Consider the following 20,981-nt stretch of genomic DNA (forward strand, 5'->3'; position numbering starts at 1 on the left):
ATTATTATTACTATTATTATTATTATTATTATTATTATTATTATTATTACTATCATTATTATCATCATCATTATTATTATTATTATTATTATTATTATTATTATTATTATTATGTTTTAATGCTTTAGGTTTTTTAATGCTTTAGGTTAAGTAAATACATATATATCTCCAGATAGCCAGTTTTGAATGATGTCTGATACATTATAGTAGATACATTACAGTGATGTGGATAATACAACATCAAAGTACCAAGCAACCATGGAAGCTGTCTGAACAGTTATGCTGGGCTTGGTTTATCCCAGTGTAAGGCAATTCTTGCCTTCATAATTCCATGAACATCTGCTGAATACTCATTTCTTTAGAATAACTGCACCATTAAGGAGGGATGCCTAACATGACAAACTAAAAACTTTTCTTTGAAAAACTGAAGTAATTTTACATAATCAGTTGTCACAGAAAATGGGATATATGATACATGTGGTAACTGATACATACTAATTGTGATGGTCTATGTCCCTTGCTAAATGCACTGCATCTCAAAATTGATCTGTAAAAGTTAGACTATCATGAAAAATTTATGTAAATGCATGGAACATTTTCTTGCTTAGAATGGTATGTCCTTTCATTTCTGGACCTAAAAAAAAAAAAATAATAATAATAATAAAGGAAGAAAGAAAGAAAAATAAGAAAGAAAAATAAATCAAATAAATAAATAAATAATAAATAAATAAATAAAAATCAAATAAATAAATAAATAATGAAATAAAATAAAATAAATTAAAAGTTATATATATATATATATATATATATATATATATATATATATATATATATATATATATATATATATATATATATATATATATATATATATATATATATATATATATATATATATATCAGCAAAGGACAGAAGAAATGTACAATGAAGTACTACACAAATTATTAATTTTGAAATAATTTTTTAACTAAGCATGTGCCACATGTCCTTTGAGAACAGTAATGGAATGAAGTGGTTTTGGTAAACAAAATACAGTTATGATAAATAATTCCAGTTATTACTGAAGGGAAATGTTCATAGTTAATGTACTTTACTAGATGGAAACCTAGTCTTACAAAGGTCCTGAAAAGAAAAAGTTTGAAGTGGCCCTTTGGCCACTCCAAACTTAGATTTAACATGGGGAAGTAAAGAACATAATAGATTAAGGACCAGACTTGAGTAGAATATATATTGACTACATTTAAATGAGAGAGAGAGAGAGAGAGAGAGAGAGAGAGAGAGAGAGAGAGAGAGAGAGAGAGAGAGAGAGAGAGAGAGAGAGAGAGAGAGAGAGAGAGAGAGAGAGAGAGAGAGAGAGAGAGAGAGAGAGAGAGAGAGAGAGAGAGAGAGAGAGAGCAGATGTGATGATGGAAGAGGTTTGGTGGGATGATCTGGAACAGACAAATGATTGATAGAAATGAGTGAAGGTTGACATGATCTTTGTCCTGCAGTGGAATTACATAAGCTGCTGATGATGACAATAATAATGATTAAATGACTTGTCTAAAAAAATAAATAAATAATAATAATGATTAAATGTTAATAATGTACAGGAAAAGTGCAAAATGATCATAAAACAAGGCGATTTGAGCAAACACAATACAAATGGAATATGTTCATGTGTAGTCCTGAGATGACTACTTGCAAGAAGAGCAAAATCCATTGAATGTAAAAGTTTAAGTATTTCTTTCCTTAAAAGACTATTCATGTTACAGGTAATTTTTTTTTTTTAAATACAAAACCTATTTCTAGTAAATATAAAAAATTAATACTGAATTTAACATAAGAATGACAGTACTCATCTGTTTTCTTCAGAGAACTTTTGATTGAGACTTAAAAGTTGGTAAATCAGAGTAATGAGCCACAACTCACCCTGGCAGTGTTGCATCAACTGTGCACATTTTCCTATTGCAATCCATGTATTAGCTTTCAAGTGTAGTAATGTGTATGTGGCATTGTGTTCACTGATGTCAAGGAACAGTGACAGTGATAACAAGCAAGTATGTACAAGAGAGACAGGAATGGAGTTAATTTACATTACATATTTCATTGGTATACAGTGTCAGCATCAGTTTAATTTTAATTTCATATGTGCCTGCATTTCTAAATAAAGTATCTTTATTTCTAAAAAATCTTACTTGCAAAAATTGTACTCTGCAGCAAGAACATATGACACAGGAGTATAAGCTAAGTGACCTTACAAGTACAGGCAAACATTGTGTGTCTCAGCTGTGTGCCAGTCATACCTCATCTACATACAATAGTGTCTACACATCTTGCCTTTTTTTCTTTATTTTTTTCTTCTTAGTGTGAATACTGCATTGAGTAGGGAACCAACCCTTCCAGCTATGCATACACATATTCAGTATTTAATACATACTGAAGATCATGTCATAGCCACCTTTCTGACCAAAGCTCAGGTAAGAATGTCTTCCAGTAGATATAATATTGCACAACTACAAATTACTTAGGACATTTATCATAGCATTTTTTTTTTTTTTTTTTTTTGGAGATATGATAAGTATACATCAATGAAACCTGAAGGTTGAATCTGACGATCAATTTTCTCTTTGGTTTTTACTTAAGTTGATATAATACACCCAGCTATTTTGTCAGCTGTATAAATCGAGAAGGTATTGTCAAGTGTTGTTCTTGCAGATTTTTTTTTTTTTTTTTTCATTTTACAATACAACAATATCCTCCCCTTAATTATGCATTATTAAAGAACTGTCAAGTAAAGAGTACATATTGCTTTCCATAGATTTTACTTCCAATAAAGAGTTTACTCTGGACGTTAATTTAACAAAACTGAATCTTATGGTTATTTTTCAAAGTGCCTGTGATATTATGATATCCTTTTGTAAAAGAGATAATCCATGAAATCTCATTCATATAATCATCACATCTTTATTTCTTGATTTTGAAGTTTTGTAACTGGGACATTGTTAATTACCAAAATATTCTAAAAAATATTTATGCAGGCAGTTGAATTAAGGACCATCATAGCATTACAGTTTGATCACTGTGATAATATTCAAGAGCTTATTGTCATGTGTTTTATCTACTGCTGAAACTAAAGAGCACATTGAGCACATGATCCCATTCTAGGATCTAAAACTGCCTGAGAGGAGCGTGACATGATGAAGATGATGCCACACCAACAAGTGATGCTGATGAAAACCAACACTTTCACTTAACTACTCTGATATGATTATGAATGGATACTTGGAGAGAGAGAGAGAGAGAGAGAGAGAGAGAGAGAGAGAGAGAGAGAGAGAGAGAGAGAGAGAGAGAGAGAGAGAGAGAGAGAGAGAGAGAGATTCAAATGAAACAAAAAGAAATAGTTACTAAATATTTTCATGTAATGCATACATAAATATTCATGGGTAAAAGTGTTTGTCAGAAAGTGTGGTGCTGTACTTAGGTAGTGCTACAAATATCAGCAACAAGACATCACATCTACCTTGCTTAAGAATGTATACATTCACATAGTTACTATTTTCTGCTTATTAGTAGCCTATAAAAAATCTATTTCTCTCTCTTTCATGAAGTGAGCAATAAAGCATGCAATTATGTTTCTGAATAAAACTATCATATTGCTGTAAAAAATATGAATACCTGTTCAAGTATTCAAACAAGAATGCAAATACTTTGATTTCTAGCAACAATAATTCAAATACAAAACCCCTGAAATGTTGCTTTTAAATGTATTGGTATATAAAAATCAGATACAAGTATACTGTCTCAGTAGTGGAATAGGTGTAAATATACATCATTCATTACACCTTTATATATCTCCTGTCAATTAATTTCTTTTCCTGCTTACCCAATATCTGATTTCACTACTATTTCAGAGCTCCCTAAATCCCTCCCACTACTAACAGTGTGTAGTTTGGGCATTGCAATATGACAGCTAGCAGGAGAAAGATGTGATTCTTCTATTTCTGAACATGATATTGAATGTAACCATAGGAGCCAAAAAGGGTGAAAATGCACATCACTTGTTTTACTGATATGCTACAGTTTAGCATATTAGGTATTATTACTTTCTATTATTGTGTATGATACTTAAGATATAATGTAGGCATAATTATGAATCAACAATTTTCAGTTTCATTTTACTATTATTGAAGCCAAGCTAGCAGGTGTTGGTGCCACCTTGTTACATGAAAGGTTAAGAGAGGAGGCAACACAAGTTTTGATGTTCTACCATCACCTGAATCCACACCAAAATGATATCAGGATGAGAGCAAAATACCAGAAATCCTTGTGCCTCACTTTTTAATGTTCCATGTGGCAAGGTAGCACCGATGTCCTCCTGTTAAAGTTTGATTTTGACATGTGATATTACTTTTTAATTCATAGTTTCCAGAGGTAGATTTAACAATAAATTTACCATTATATTCCAAACTAAAAACAAAGAAGCATTTTCATTACCTAACATTTCAGAACTTTAGCTTATGTTTGTGAACCTTAAAGTTTCATGTGTTATTTATTTGTCTGATGACAAATAAATTAGTCATTTATCTGTCACAAGAGGGAAAGCATAATGAAATGAAATCCACAGTCAGCTGTAAAAGGTGACATATACATAAAGATTTTTATAATGAACCAGGTGAAAATATCATGGCAAAGGAATATGCAAAAATAAAGCAAATGCTGTGCTGAAAGAGGATGATCATGTCAAGAAGAGAAGGTAATGAAAATGAGACTGAGTGACCAAATATGAGGTATATGAACAGAAGTAAGGGAAACATTTTGCTGTGACTGTACCCCTCATGGTTGCTCTTTGGAACAGTTATTAAAATTGACAGAGGCAAACATATTAATAGATATACGGACATCTAGATGCAGTATTTCTGTTACATGAACTCCATATATATATATTAATATATATATGTTTTATTACATTCATAAAGCAGAGTGAGGAAACAAATGACATTAGGCCAAGAACCACATTCTCAAATGCTTTAAGGAAATTACTTAAGTTTTCAAGGGCATTTTCATGATTTTTACATTATTCTATCAAATGTTCTACATCATAAATAAGAAAAACATCATGAGAATGTAACAGTCATCTGTAGCCTTTCAAAATATTCCTAATGAGAGAATGATGTGTTGAAGAATACAAACCAAAGTGTCCTCAGCCCACTGTAGGTGCTGGCAGTGCCAACATCAGCTAGATGAGGTTCAAAGATCATCACAATGTACTATGATTGCTTACTCATATATATATATATATATATATATATATATATATATATATATATATATATATATATATATATATATATATATATATATATATATATCATATAAAATGCAGTTTGTTACTACAGCTTTTGATTAGTGGATCAAAAATATTTGTTAAAATTTTACTCTTTAACCAGTCTCTATTCCAGAGAAAACATTTTTCTGGTAGTTTTTGGCCAGTTTTGAATTAATCTGCTTGTTGTTTTTTCCACAAATCATATTTTCTTTTTTTTCCAACTCTTGACCACTATCCTTCAGGAACTAATAATTTGCAACAAAAACAAAAAGCAGATTAATAAAAATACAAAACAGTGAAATGTACCAAAATAAATAGTTTCGTCCTTACAAGTAACACAGCTATAACACTCACAAGCAATTTTCTCCTAGAGGACTGGCTGCTGCTCGCCTATGTTGGCCAGCCAGCTGTCACACATCACCACATAGCATAACCTAACCAAACTAACCTAACCTAAAATTACTTAGAATGTGAAGCTCTGTCTGATGAGAACGATAAGAAAAGCCATGTTGAAACTGGTGAAAGAGTAAAATGATACTAAGTATTTTTGAGCTTACTATTTCTTTACTATGAAAAACATAATCTTGCCTTAGTATTTTTCCAGAAATTTTATCATATACCTATTACAGAAAATTGCCATGCATTGAGCAATTAACAGTTTTTGCAATAAATAAATCTATGTGAGGAGAAAGCTCAAATGTTTTAATGTTTTTGAAAAAGTTAAAGCTGGGGACATATGCTATTGCTGTGCATGGCCTCAGTACTCATCTCCATCTCATTGGCTTGTGGTGGATGATATCCCCTACCTGAGAACACAGATATCACAGAGTGACATCTGTCTTTCTACAGTTTACCTTCCCCAGGTTTCACCTAGTATCCACTTATTAACCAAACCAAAGGAAGGATGAAAAGCTGGTGAGCTGTACACTGACTGCCCCAGCTTGGATTTAAACTGAGGCCCATAGATTCATAGCCAGGGATGCTAGCCTTCATGGATGTGGTTTTAGTAGCAATAGTTTGATTGTTTAAGGTTGTTTATATTGGCCCAAACTTTATCTATTAAAAGCACTTGGGCTGTCTGTAAGTCATCAAAGATCTTAAGGAAATTGTTTGAGTGTAAAATACACCCATTACTATCCTGTAATATGTGTCTTAACAAATTATAATGGTCTTACCCTTTTATCTTAAAAAAAAAAAAATTGGTTTTGAACATAACTTGTATTAAATGATTGTCAAGATGCGATACATTTATCCTCATTTCCACATCTTTGATCTCAGAAATTTATCTTCCCTTGAATCCTAGTTATTCATATTATTATTCTACTTAATAAAGGGAGATAATTTTTTTTAAGATGCTACCACAAATACTGATACAATTTTTTTTTGAGGTTTACTGCTCACCAACAGAGGAGCATTTCTTCAAATTAAGTTTTTGTTAAGTGTAAAATAATATAACAGACTTAATTCCATAACACTACATTTTATGTTCTCCCATTATATATTTTACTTCCTTAAGACTATCATACAAAAATATTTAGTATAATCAATGGTGTTTACTATAAATATCTTATAAAATATCTGTACAACAATTTAAAAAAATTAATGTACAATGATGATGCAAGTTATTATGCTAGCCTCACTGGGAAAGGTGGTGATGGTATGTGCAAGTGTGCGGTGATGGTTAAGGTGATCCCTTCAGACACTAGCATCAAGCTGATGAGTACAGTCATGGCCAGTAATAGAATAACCCTGTGGTTTCACCTTTACTGTGCTCAGCTTTTTTCTCAAACTCAAGTCCTTTAATCTGTTGAGAATCTACCAATTATCAAGGAGATTGTTAACTGATCAGAGGACTTAAGACTAAGCAAAAGTACTGAAGGCAGTAGAGGTGAGTGCAGGTTAGTTAACTTCAGATACTGACTTACATACAACAACTTTTCTTAGATTGAACTGTGGATTTCATTTTCGTATGCGTTTAGATCTTCTTGTCAAAAATAAATAAATAAATAAAAAAGTATTTCAAACACAGTTGTTAAAACGAAGTGCTGGATTTGTGACCATCAGCTGTTATCCAACCAGAAAGAGATTATAAGCCCATTTAGTCTAATCCACGAGAGAGAGAGAGAGAGAGAGAGAGAGAGAGAGAGAGAGAGAGAGAGAGAGAGAGAGAGAGAGAGAGAGAGAGAGAGAGAGAGAGAGAGAGAGAGAGAGAGAGAGAGCACAAGAATCCTTATGAAGATACAACTATTCATTCACACGTCTGTGCAAATTTCAAAATTTGTTTATTTTCCCTATTCTGAAATATTTGCCATTTTGAAAGCTTCCGACAGCCAGGCTCCAGCAACCTACTGTTTGGTGTTCTCTTGACATGATTCCTCCATACTCTTGCTAGACCTCTCCATTAAATGTTTACTTGTCTTTTATAGTTAATTCCTTCCCAATCTTTAAAATAATTTCATCTCCCCATTACTTGCCCTTTCTAATAAAGTATATTTATATTGAGAGATATTGCAAATCTCTTTAGATAATTTTTCTTTGAAACCACATCACCAATTCCTTTCACTCATTCTTTCTCCATCCAGCACTGTACATTTACTGTCTCGCTTTATTATCCTACAAGACATTTGGCACAACAATTAAATTGAACATTCACATTTTTACTCTTACATATAACTCTCTCTTTTCCAACATCTCACACCTACCTGAGCTCTTCACTTTCACTTTTAAAGTGTTTCAGCTGTTTCTACTAAGCCTTTTTTTACTAATTTTGTTAACCTTACATGGATTTCTTCAACTATAAGGCTTATTTATGTCAGAGGGAGTGGAAGATGGGGAGAAAGCCTTCTGCTTGCTTTCCTTTTCTACTACAATTACTTGCTTAGTAGTCTCATGGCTAGGTCACCTTATGGGAGCCACAAAGTCTGTTGTGGCCTGTGTTTCTGTGTAACTCAATTTTTTTCTTTTGTGTTAGAATAGTAACAAATTTCTTCCTGAACATATTACTCAATCTGAAAGTACTTCATTATTGTCTTATTTCTTTCAATGACTCTATCTATATACATTTCATAACTATTCACAATTCTAAAGCATTTTTTCAATGGGCTGGTCACAACAGAAGCCTCAGTTTATTACTTTCCATGTATTTTTTCTTTGCAAGCAGTAATCTCAACATTCTCCTTTCATGTATTCCAGCTCACAGTCCTTCCACTTCACTGGAGATCATCCTCTTTCATCCACAAAATCTATCACACTTAGTACAGGTCAACCATCAAAAATCTGGTTCCATCTTCTAATTCGGCACTTATTTCAGCTAGTGTAATTTCAGACTTCCTGGGTCACAGCATCAATCCACCATTGCTACTGTTTGTTGGCACTACTGTACTTGCTGTATAATCAGCTGGTATCACTTTCAAACACAAGGAGGCCATTCTAATTTGTTTTTCTCCATTTATTAAATGTTGTTTAGTTTTAGCTCCAGCTATAGCTCCAGTGAATAGAAGAAATGCTTTTTGCTGCATAAAGTGCAAACACGGTCCATTATCCATAAAAGATAAGGTTGAACTTTTTGCGAGAGAGAGAGAGAGAGAGAGAGAGAGAGAGAGAGAGAGAGAGAGAGAGAGAGAGAGAGAGAGAGAGAGAGAGAGAGAGAGAGAGAGAGAGAATCTGAATTTTGTGTGAATTATACAGCATTGGCTCTTAAACAGTTTATGAAATAAACAGAAAGAAAAATTGCCAAGTTTCTTTGCTAACAGTATCAGCCATATGGATGTTATCAGTATTAGTCAGAAATTAAGTATCAGTATCAATATTGGCAGGGAAAAAAAAAAAAAAAAAAAATTATAAGTACAGACCCACTTATTAATCAACTTGTACTGATTTATAGGGTATTTTAAAAGGTAGGATGAGGGTAACTGTTGGGTTAACTGTAATCTAACCTAACATCTCTGTAATCTGGCACCCAACAGGTCCCAATGATGACAGATGAGTGATGGTCAACCTGTATAACATACACTCTGTGTCCAAACCACCTTGAGCCCCTCAACTAGTCCATATTTTATTCCTTCACCTACACTTAGACACACTATATCTATTGCATATACATTCATGACTTTCACCATCCATCCCTCACACTCACAAGCATTTCTCAAGCAACTTCTTCAATTTACTCAGATCCTTGATCTTTTGTCTTTCATTTCACACTGAAGTCTACCATGCTCGTAGTCCTTCCATTCACCATATGCTCCTGAGATCCAACCATTTTTCTTTCTTCCCCAATTCTTTCTCTAGTCTCACCTTCCATACTTTCATACACAATGAAACCAGGATTCTTAAATTCATTAACCTATTCTATTTTCTACTCTTTCTGACAAACTTTACATTCCTTTATGCATCTAACTTTGTATGGGCCTTCAAAATTAATCATGTCATTTTCACTCCTCTCAGTCACCATCACCTCACTTTTGATTACATTCACATTCTTCCTATCTGAATTAAAGAATTAATAATACTAATAAAGAAAATTCTCTTAGTGACAATATGAATGTAGGATGACCTGTCAACAAAAAAATAAATAAATAAAAAAATAAAAAATAAGACTAAGTATAAAGCAACACTGGCTCATTACAAGACTGATAAGGCAACTTTTAAAACTATGATTAGCATAAGGGTAGCTTTAAGATCAATAGAAACATGTTTCAGGAATCAATCTTATGATTCTCACACGTATCACATCTGACTTTGGCCTCCTTATTCATTATTAAATTGCACAGCAGTTTTTTCAACTTCATGACAGAGAGATCAAATATTTGTTGTGGAAGTTTAGTGATGAGGCATACATTCATGAAAAATATGAAACACAGCCATACAGGACAGCACGAGACACCTGATATTTGTGCTGATGCAATATATCACAAGCATTATATCTATTCCATTTCTTTAACGTATATAAATTAAAGTTTCATTTGGTGCAATTAATGGACATACATTCTATAGCTTCATTACATGACTGTTAAATGAAGCAGTATCCACTAAAATATGCTGACAAACACCTTTTTTTTGGCCGCACAGTTAACAGCAACGGGACAGGCAGTGCTGGGAGTATATATATATATATATATATATATATATATATATATATATATATATATATATATATATATATATATATATATATATATATATATATATATATATATATATATATATATATATATATATATATATATATATATATTAGGGAAGTAAGTTGGGAAGTAAGAGTACATAAATAGCTGAACTCTTTCAGATGTCTTACTTGCAACTCTCTACTGCTTTTTGTATTGTTCACACCTCATACACAGCTACTTTAACATTATTGCCTAGCATGGAGAAATTTAATGTTTTGTAACATAATATGTAGTCTATTTTATAGTGCTTTATCTCTGTTTTAACTGTCTTTTCCCTCAACTCTGCATAGATTCTTTTAAGAGAACCAATAGATGAAGATATCTGTTCTGCTTTCCCTTTGCAATATGTTATTAATATAACAATATGTTTTGCTTGTATCTACTGTAGTCCACATAAGCACCCATAACAAAACTACAGTGACAAAGGCAATGGATGACTCAAAAAATATTTGTAATACAGTTGACATAGCCTGCAGTATTACAAGTTCATCTATAATAAGGCATAATGCATGTGTTTGTTTGTTTTCGGAGCACTATATTAGTCAGGAGGTCACAGAGATGAGCACAACAGCTTAACAAGTGCAAATGGATGTGGGGAGGCAAAGGAAGTATGATGGAACCTCGATTCACAAACTTAACCTATTCCGTGACTCAATTCGTGAACTGAAAGTTTTTTTCCCAATGAAATTAATGTAAACACAATTATTCCATTCCAGCCTCAAAAACATTGCATTTTTTTTTTTTTTTTTATGTTTTTGGCAAAAAGGAATATAAAATGAAATTATGGTTGGAGACGAAAAGACATGAAGTCTGGCCTTGCACCAAGCACACATCAACTAGAAGGAAACATTGGAGTATATGAGTGTGTTGCAACAGGGACTGTTGCACTGCTCAGAACAGCATGTGCTTTCCTAATTCCACCTGGTGTCCCTTGTTTGAGTGCAGTGTCTGTGATCCAGGGAGTCTTGACAACCTCATGTCTTATGAACATGTCTGTGGTAGGTGTAGTCTTTCTGGGGCATCCAGACACCAGGATGCAAGGTGAAGTGCAACAGGATGGCAGAACATGTGCTGTCATGAGTAGCACATTCCCTGCTTTACACAGACTCATATGCTCCAGTATTTCCTTCCAGACAATGCATGTTTGATGTAAGGCGAGATGTTGTCTTTTACTCTTGAATCATCTTTCCAACCACCCTTCAAGGCTGGAGGTAGGAGGGGGGTAGGGGGATTCAGATTTAACCCCCCATCAAACAGCTGGGAAAGTGCCTGATCTTGAAATCAGTGACAAGCTATAGTCAATACTGAAGAGACTTGCCAGTGTGTGATAATCACACTGCTCAAGGCAGGTGGGCCGCAACACAGCTGAGCCAGTGAGTGCGTGGTTGCTGGCTGAGAGGGTTTGTGGGATGTCAGTATGTTTGCACACTGAAACATCATTTGTAAAAAAAAAAAAAAAACTGTTCATGAACAGAAACATTTATGAACTGAGGTTCCACTGTAGTAGTAATAATAATCATAATGATGATGATGATGATGATGATGATGATGATGATGATGATGATGATGATAATAATAATAATAATAATAATAATAATAGGGTTGATATGAGTCACACTTTCACAGTTGATGGCATGGGTTTGTGTTCAGGCATTACAATCCTTTTACTCCTGCTACCAATTGATATTCATTAGGACATTCTTCATATATTCAATTGATGAGGAGCATGGACAGTCACTGTGTAGTATGGCAAAGAAAGATGCTTCTTTGTTGTTTATTACTTATCAACTTACTTTTCTGATGTTTAGTCTGGTACTTAGTGAATGATTATTTACTTGTGATTATAAGTAATGTCCATCATTTGAGAAACTGGGAATTCAATTACCAAAAAGAGGGACTGAATGAACGTGTCATGGATTTTATTACAAAAGAGGTATATTTGAGTTGTTTGATATACTTTCAGATGAACATCTCAAAGGGCAATGCTAAAATGTCACAGTTTAGGAAAATGGTTCAAACCACTCAACTCAAGATATGTTTGCTCCCACAGTTAATGTGATACATCAGCATTCATTCTTGCACACATATACACACAAACATCTTTTACTCACATACACATATCTTTCAAATTTATAAATATATCCTTGTAGCATTCTCAGAACATATAGACATGTGTATTTGCCTGTGCATATAAATATATATACACATGCATTCATGTATATGAAAAAAAAAAATAAATAAAAATAAATAACAAAAAAAGGGGGGGGGTGGATTGGGGGAAAATCAAATGACAATATGTTTTGTCCTGACCAGGTACTTAATCAATGGTTTGCTCCACCACTTCATAGAGTTGTGTCTGGATGTACAAAGACTCACAAAATTATCCATGGGCCTGATCATTAAGGTCCTGATGTCCATGGGAACTTACTTGGATCCTGGGTTTGATCCATTGCAAGGGTCTCTCAGTCCAAATACATGACTTCATATCAGTTACTCGAGTTTCTAAAAAGTGTCCAAAGGGGACACTACAATATTACTTAAGCTCTTAGATACCAGCAGTCTTCCAGTCTTTCATCTTCCTTGGACACAAATCTTTTTATCATTTATGCAATTAATTTTTAATAACTTTTCTCCTTTATACTTAAACAGAACTGGTAAGTACTATTTAGTCTGCTCTCTCTCTTGCAAGCCATACAGTTTCCATGTATCTCTTACTATTGTCTGTCAAATCATGACAATTGTAATTGGCTGCAAACATTAAATTTCTACTGGCAGTATAGCCACAGTCACAAGTTGATAACTTGCTCTATTCACTCCTACTGCATATTGTGTTTTCCCTCAATTTTTAAATAAGTCCTCTGATCTGCTGTCAGTCTTATTATAAAAAATCACATAATTGATAGAGTCTTGGCATATCACAGGACTTAAGATAGAGGCAAAACATAATGTGAGTATAGTAGTAAGTTATTTGGCTTCTGATCATGGCTTGGCATATCACAAGACTAAGACGGAGGCAAAAACGTAATGTGAGTGTAGTAAGTTACTTGGCTTCTGATCATGACTATCTTTTTCTTGACCTGCAAAGATTAGCTTCAAACATTCATGTTTTACTCCCATAGACCAATCCCTATCTCCTAAGTCCTCTCAGAGTGAAGAAAATGAAGGGGAGAGAGAGAGAGAGAGAGAGAGAGAGAGAGAGAGAGAGAGAGAGAGAGAGAGAGAGAGAGAGAGAGAGAGAGAGAGAGAGAGAGAGAGAGAGAGAGAGAGAGAGAGAGAGAGAGAGAGAGAGAGAGAGAGAAACTTCAATTCTTCCATCCTACACCATAGATGCCTCCCCCTCACAGCTGTAATAACTGCTTAATTGTGTTAAAACTTTGTCTTGTTCTAGTATTTCATTCAGAAATGCATAATTTATGTTACAGGAGATAAAAGTGCTGCAATGAACATCTGCCTTTAGTCCTGAATCACATTGTGTTCCATTCTTGTCCCAATACAGTTACTGTCCAACACAGTTTGTTCATACATGCTGGGATATGCTCACGAACTCAACCTTGGGTCACTAATAAACTAAACCAAAAAGAAATGCTATAAATCCTTATTGATATACATGAAGCACTGCTACACTATGTTCATGTCATAGACTTTGCACTGTAATTCTGAGAACATGTAAACATGGCAATACTTCCACTAGGCAGCACTGTTTGAAAAATGCAGGGCAAATTGACTTAGTATTAATTCATTTATAATATACTGTATTATTGTCTATATAAGTGTATATCTTAAAAATTAATAGAGCTTTTACAGGATTACAAAGTTAACTTGTTGCATCTTTTAAATCAAAATAGAAATAAGTTATCCAATCAGTAGGTGGAAGACCTGTCAGTGACAATTATGTACAGTGTTTCCATGTCCTCAGACCCCATGACATGAGTTAGTTTAGGGCATTAATCTAAGGCATGCAGAGGAAAGACTACAGCATATATATTCTGTGGTTTCAGGTAACACTTTCTTTAGTTACCAAATATATAATTATGAAAAAAAAAAAAAGTTTAGGTATCTATGTCTTTTCAACATAACTGATTCAGCTTACTGTCTTTAAAATCATGAGGACTGCAAAGCTGTCAAAAAACATATAATACTGTGCATATTCATTTGCAAATTAATGGAGAAAAACTGAAGGGCATAGAATTTAAAACAAACTTCTATGTGAAAAGCATATTGACAGTGGATATAATTTACCAGAATCCATGTTATGAAAAAAATTAGAAACTTTCACAAAATAAAAATCTGATGATTTTGAGGTCATGTATGCAACCTGACTTGTTTGTTTTGTTTCTTTTAATGATTATGATACCATGTCTTTTCAATGTATTAAAAAAATAAATAAATAAAATAAAAAAATAAAGATATGACAAGTTACTGAAAGTAAAATAAAAGATAGACAAAATTAAGTAATACTTTCCCAACTGTAATACAACTGAAAAACTGAAAAAAGTGTTAAACATCATAGAAAACTTTTAAAATTGCTTGAAAAAGATCTCCAGCAAAATATTATACTTTGATATTTTAAAATCTGTAACCCAATTTGACAAGGGCATAACAAATCAAGTAACAAAAACTAAATAATTCTTTAAAAATCAACTGAGCAAAATATAATATTAAGTTTAGCTATCATTGCACTTGTTTTACTATCAAGATAGTGCCTTTATTTCATCATGAAGTTAAGTTATAATTTCTTGATTCCTTTCCATTTCCTTCTCCCCCCTAAACCTTATTGTGGCCCCTGTCAGTAATTCCTTAATTAACTTTATTTTACTTGTCTCCAAATCTTACTGAGACCTATGATAAGGCAAATAAAGTCTTCCCAAGTTGTCTTTTACAATGCCACAAGCAGCTGCAACAAATAAATGCTACAACACTTGTCATGGTCATATAGACACGTGACCTGGTTGGGAGCAGAACAAGGAAGTATTGGTGGTGACTGAGCTAATGTTATGATATTGGTTACTGAAAGTGTTGGTGTGTGGAGGTGACCACTGAAGCAGACTAGTTTAATTCAGTTAATAAACTCAAAGATAGGGTTGTAATACATAAAAATCATAATATATGTATTATTAAATGAGAGAGAGAGAGAGAGAGAGAGAGAGAGAGAGAGAGAGAGAGAGAGAGAGAGAGAGAGAGAGAGAGAGAGAGAGAGAGAGAGAGAGAGAGAGAGAGAGAGAGAGAGAATGATGAAAGGCAGTAAAAGGAAATGCAGTTATTGGTTACTGCTAATTTGCCAACTGCATGTTTTCATGCCTCCTCCATTCTCACAGTGAAAGACTTTGTTTACTCTCATCCTTACAATGCCCATTACTCCTACTGCAAGAGATTACTATAATCTTTTTTTCTTCAATTCTCAGTTTTTTTTTTTTTTATTCTTTTACTGAAGATTCAAAATGAGCACCAAGACACCTCAGAAACTTCAGATTCTTATTCTTATCCCTTTTGAAACCTTTATCATAAATATTTCAGGGAGTATAATTAAGTGGAATAATTTCCTACAGTTCTTTATAGACCTTAATCAGCTGTCTTTTTTCATTTTGACAAGGTTACTCGATATGTTACTGTCAGTCTGCAATGTGATGACAGATATGCAAGCTCATCATTCAATAAATAAGATGTGAAGACCATACCTATCAAGAGAATGCAAGTCTATTGTGCCAGGTAAAGGTAGGTACAGTTAATTTTTTATAGTTCCATCATTGCAAGGTTGGACTAATTTTTTTTTACCTCTCCTGATGGTCTTAATGTCTTGTGTGAATGTGAATGAACAGCAAGGGATGAAAACTTAATGCAGTTATAAATAGTAAGGCCTGTAGTATGCCATGAAATATTAGTATATCAAATATATACCAGATCAGTATCTCCTTTAACTTTATGGTTGTTCATGACAATATGGCACTTATTATTTAATTTATGATTTTAATGAGCCAACAATCTGTGCATTGCTTTTTTAGTTGTGGCAAATCAGCATATTGCTACCCTTCTTGGTAGAAGTGTTTGCCAAATGGATATAAAAAGAACAATAAGCAATGAGTTGATTTGTCACACCTTTAGTCATCAGCAGTTTAGCATAATGAAAGGATTTTTTCAGATATACATTTGACTGTTACTTTATCCTTTTCCTGATATACAAATGGGTTTAATTGATCTCTTTATGACATACAACAGAACCTAATGCTTCCCATTTCCTTTGCTCTTTAGTTATGATTGTTCATTCACATGGAGAGGGCAGGATAGTGAGCAACAGAAGTTTGATAATTCACTGCATGGATACATAACCAACAACTATATGGAAATTCATAGACAAGTATATGCAATACTGGACCTCCTCACTGGCGCCAATAAAAAATCACATCTTTTATAATAGTACAATATATTAAGTATACGTAATTCCTCTTCCTTACAATATACATGAAGTTGCTAATCACCTTGCTTCTGTCCATATATCTTATTCCCTAGTCTATCCCCACCCCTCTCTCTCTCTCTCTCTCTCTCTCTCTCTCTCCTATTGAAAAGGAGGATATCATCCAATATACATAACATCTACCCTGTTCCTTTGGATTTTCTCTCTCTCCCTATTCATATAATCATATTGTAGCAATATATTGGTGTTTGGTTAACATGAGTACTTAAATGACTTCAAAATAAGCAAAAAGATATGATGCATTAGTGCTGTAACAATAAAAAAGTATATGAAGATAAGTCAGAGAAGGTAATTAATGCACATGCTGAAAAAAAGTAAGACGGTGACAATTAAGGCTGAGGAATGCATGTGATGGCAAGTGAGAGGGAAGGGTCCATGATAAGACACTAACTAGTCTATAATCTCCTGCATTAAATATAGTCCAGCACACAAGCTTTCAATAAAGTAAAAATGGAATAGCCAATAACCATGCATGCAAAACCTGCATGAAATCTATTGTTGTACAGTCACGGTCAGAAGTCAAATAACATTTTGCACTCACTTGCATCATGTTTAGCAATTTCCCTTTCTTAAATCCTCTGATCTGCCAGCTTTCTATCAATGGTCAAGATTTGGAAGAAGAGGTCACCTATGAACACAAAAATTGGGGGAGATTCATAAGCTGTCCAAAACCATAAGAGAAAATAAAGATATTAAACCAGATACTGATGATGATGATTCTACATATATGAGAGGACTACAGACTGTGGGAATTTGCTAAATATAGTGGATGTGAGTGTGACTGATTATTCAACTCCTGTCAATGAGTGTACTTATAACAATGATCCTCTTAAAAATCAGAATAAAATACATGATTTTAGTCTTTGATCCCTGTTGACTGCACTTGTAAGGAAAATATATTTAGCAGACTGAGGACATTCTTCCTGAAGCTTTTAAAAAATATCAGAAATACATATCTGGCAATGCTCCTTTAGTGGCTATATAGAATTTAAATATATCTGAAAGCTCAAGCTTGATATATTCCCATTCATGCCATTATAAACAACAATGGGGTGTCAGTATTTAGAACCATGTGCTTCCACCACTCTTTGCTGCTGCTGCTCTTATGACAAAGAGGTGTGAGAAATCTTTTAAGTATCCAAAACACTTTTTTTTTTATGACTATCTCTTTTAATGCATGGAAGGGAAGGATCCTTAAATTTTTCTCTAAATGAGGTCTGTTCAAGTCATTCAACCTTATTTACTACCTAGAAACCAGCTGGAGCCGAGGTGATAATGGCATGAAGTGTGACCTTACTGTGCAAGTTTGATCTGATCGACAGTCTTACCTGAGGAGTTTGTTGGTACCAGGCAACCAATGTGTGCATCACATTATTTATTTATTTATTTTTTTATTTATAATGATGGAATCAATGAGCAATGTTACTGCATTATTTCAAAGAACTCGGAAAACTTCCAGCACTGATACTAAAGAATGGTTAAACAAATTTACAGATGGCTGAGCTTCAGCATTCATAAATACCGTTAACAAGCTGAAACCCACACATCACTTACCAAGTGTGTTGATTGATTATCTGGAAAACTATTAATAATATTGGGCCTAGCAATGGCTCAGCACATGCCATTGTAACAAATTATTTGGGCATGTAAGTGATCACAAAATTTGTGCCCAATCTCCTTTCAAAACTCAGAAACCAGAGTTAAAGGCTCTGTTATTAAAACAAATCTGTTGTCTCCCCCAACCCTAAGAGAAAAAAAAAGTCAGTGGTGTTGACTTCTCTTGACTATCATGATGTTGTGCATGATTAAAATGCACTAGATGGTTAAACTGTCAACAAACAGTATCATGGACAGGTTCTTAATGATATTCATAAAGCAGTTAGGGGGAAAAGACACTGGGCCTGTGATAGGCACACATTGGCAGCTGCATAACAACTCCCTAGCCTTTGTACCTGATCCATGATTTCTTAGCCAAGCTTGGAATGCCTCAGCATGAGCAGGTTTCCTGCTTGCCACACATAGCTCCTTGTGATTTCTGGGTGTCCCGCAAATGAACATACCATCAGGAAAGTTGCGATATGAGCTAAGAATATATAAAAAAGACCACAACAAAACATAGCCATGCCAAAACAGGTCTTCCAGAAATGTTTCTTGCTATGGAAGTACCGCTGAGCTAAATTTGTAGTCACTGCAACAGAGGAGATTAGATCTGGAACCCAAATTACATGTGAAAGGTAAGCAATTGTCTTTTCAGCCTAAGGTTGTAAACTTTCTGAGTGGACCTCATACATTATGAATAAATATTTAAGTATTTACTGTGTCAAATAACAATGGTACTAATACAAAAGTACTAACAAAAATACAAATGAAGCAAATACCTGTGAATGAAGTTTGTGCCACTTGCTAATCCCTTGTCCTTCATGAACTCCACACTATGGTCAAAACTTGAAAAGATGACAACTTGCCTTCATTTATGTTATCAACAATAACCTGCTTTTTCTATAAAAAGCATGTCATATTAAAATCTCTTACATACTATATAAACAATATCTTACCAGGCATTTTGGTCTTGTCACCCTCCCACCCTCAATAACTATCATAGTGGGAAGTTCATAAACTTTGTTTGCTTAATACATATGACTTCAGAGGTCCCTTACCCCTAGATATATGGAGGACTGCTGAAAATTGTTTATAACCAATAGATAATGCATACGCACAAACGAACACACACGCATGTATGCACATGCACACACAGCCATACCCACACACAAAACAAAAATAAGACAAATATTTAAATACTCTTTCTGGGAAATGACAAATTCACAACACAATCTAAAAACTGCCTTTGCTTATTCATCAAATATGGAAGCAGCCACTAATAGTGTGTGTGTGTGTGTGTGTGTGTGTGTGTGTGTGTGTGTGTGTGTGTGTGTGTGTGTGTGTGTGTGTGTGTGTGTGTGTGTGTGTGTGTAATTTTGGAAATTTTGTATCAAATAATAAAAATTGAAACCTGTAAAATACATGCAACATAAAAAAAAAAATGAAAAACAGAAGAAACCTACATAATCAAAGCAATATATTCCAAAGGGAAGCATTTATGCCACAATAATATAATTTCAGGCAGGGCATTGTGGTGTCATGAGAACTCAGCAAGCTTTGACAATGACCAATTCATTCAGCATTTTATCAATGACAAACAGCTAGTTAAATGACTGGCTGTGAAGTGTAGCTAACATTCCCAAATAGCCCAAGTGACCACCACAGGGGCCACATTATATAACTTTCACCTGATTTCCTCTCACTTATTTTACTTTTCCTCAATACATTCCTCACTATAATCATGACTACTTGTAACTGGACCAAAATTTTTTTTTTTATTTATGATTGTTGTTTGTAATTCACATAGGTTTCTTTATAAGGACAATTTTATGATAACATGTATTACCAGTTTCATCTATTTTGAGTCCAATTTCAGCACAGTGAAAGCATTTTCAAGATGGTGGTCTGCACAGATATTCTCTTTAAGACATGTACTGGTACAAACCTTCTTTGTACACTTCAAAACTGCAATGAGTATGCCAAATCTCACCAAACTGATATAGTTTGAATACAATGATAATTAGTTAAATTTGAATGAATAATGAATAACTTAGGCAAATTTTAGTTATTCATTGAGATGTGGACATGTACAGAAATATCAACAGTAAAGGACTAATAACAATGATGTGTAAACTTGTATTCTGAGGTGTAAGTGTGAAAATAACACACTTTCAAACAGTAGTTTTCTATTTTCAATATTAAAAATACAGCTATATGTAAGCTTCACCTACCACTCATTATATGATTCATTATTTGAGTAAATTAAATATACCTATGAGCCAATAGTCACTAAAAGCGAAAACCTCCCTCACTAGTACTATTATTATCAAATGCATACTCTGTTTCTGTTGATTCTGGAACTAAACTGGGGTCTTCAGTTTCCTGGAAAAGAGAAAACAAACAGTTTAAGATCTGAAAATGTGCTGCATTACATGAGTA

The 20,981-nt window shown here is 33.7% G+C and overlaps 1 protein-coding gene across 1 annotated transcript in view; it reads right to left on the reverse strand.

Moving 5' to 3' along the window:
• Positions 1-12,872: 12,872 nt before the first annotated feature.
• Positions 12,873-20,981, reverse strand: part of LOC135107603 (importin subunit alpha-3-like) — a 31,433-nt gene continuing 23,324 nt past the window's right edge. Inside the window, 1 exon segment of the mRNA XM_064017635.1 lies at positions 12,873-20,924. Coding sequence (XP_063873705.1) covers positions 20,832-20,924 — 93 coding nt within the window. The 3' untranslated portion in view covers positions 12,873-20,831.

The sequence above is a fragment of the Scylla paramamosain genome, chromosome 15 (genome assembly GCF_035594125.1).
Source record: "Scylla paramamosain isolate STU-SP2022 chromosome 15, ASM3559412v1, whole genome shotgun sequence".
NCBI lineage: Eukaryota > Metazoa > Arthropoda > Malacostraca > Decapoda > Portunidae > Scylla > Scylla paramamosain.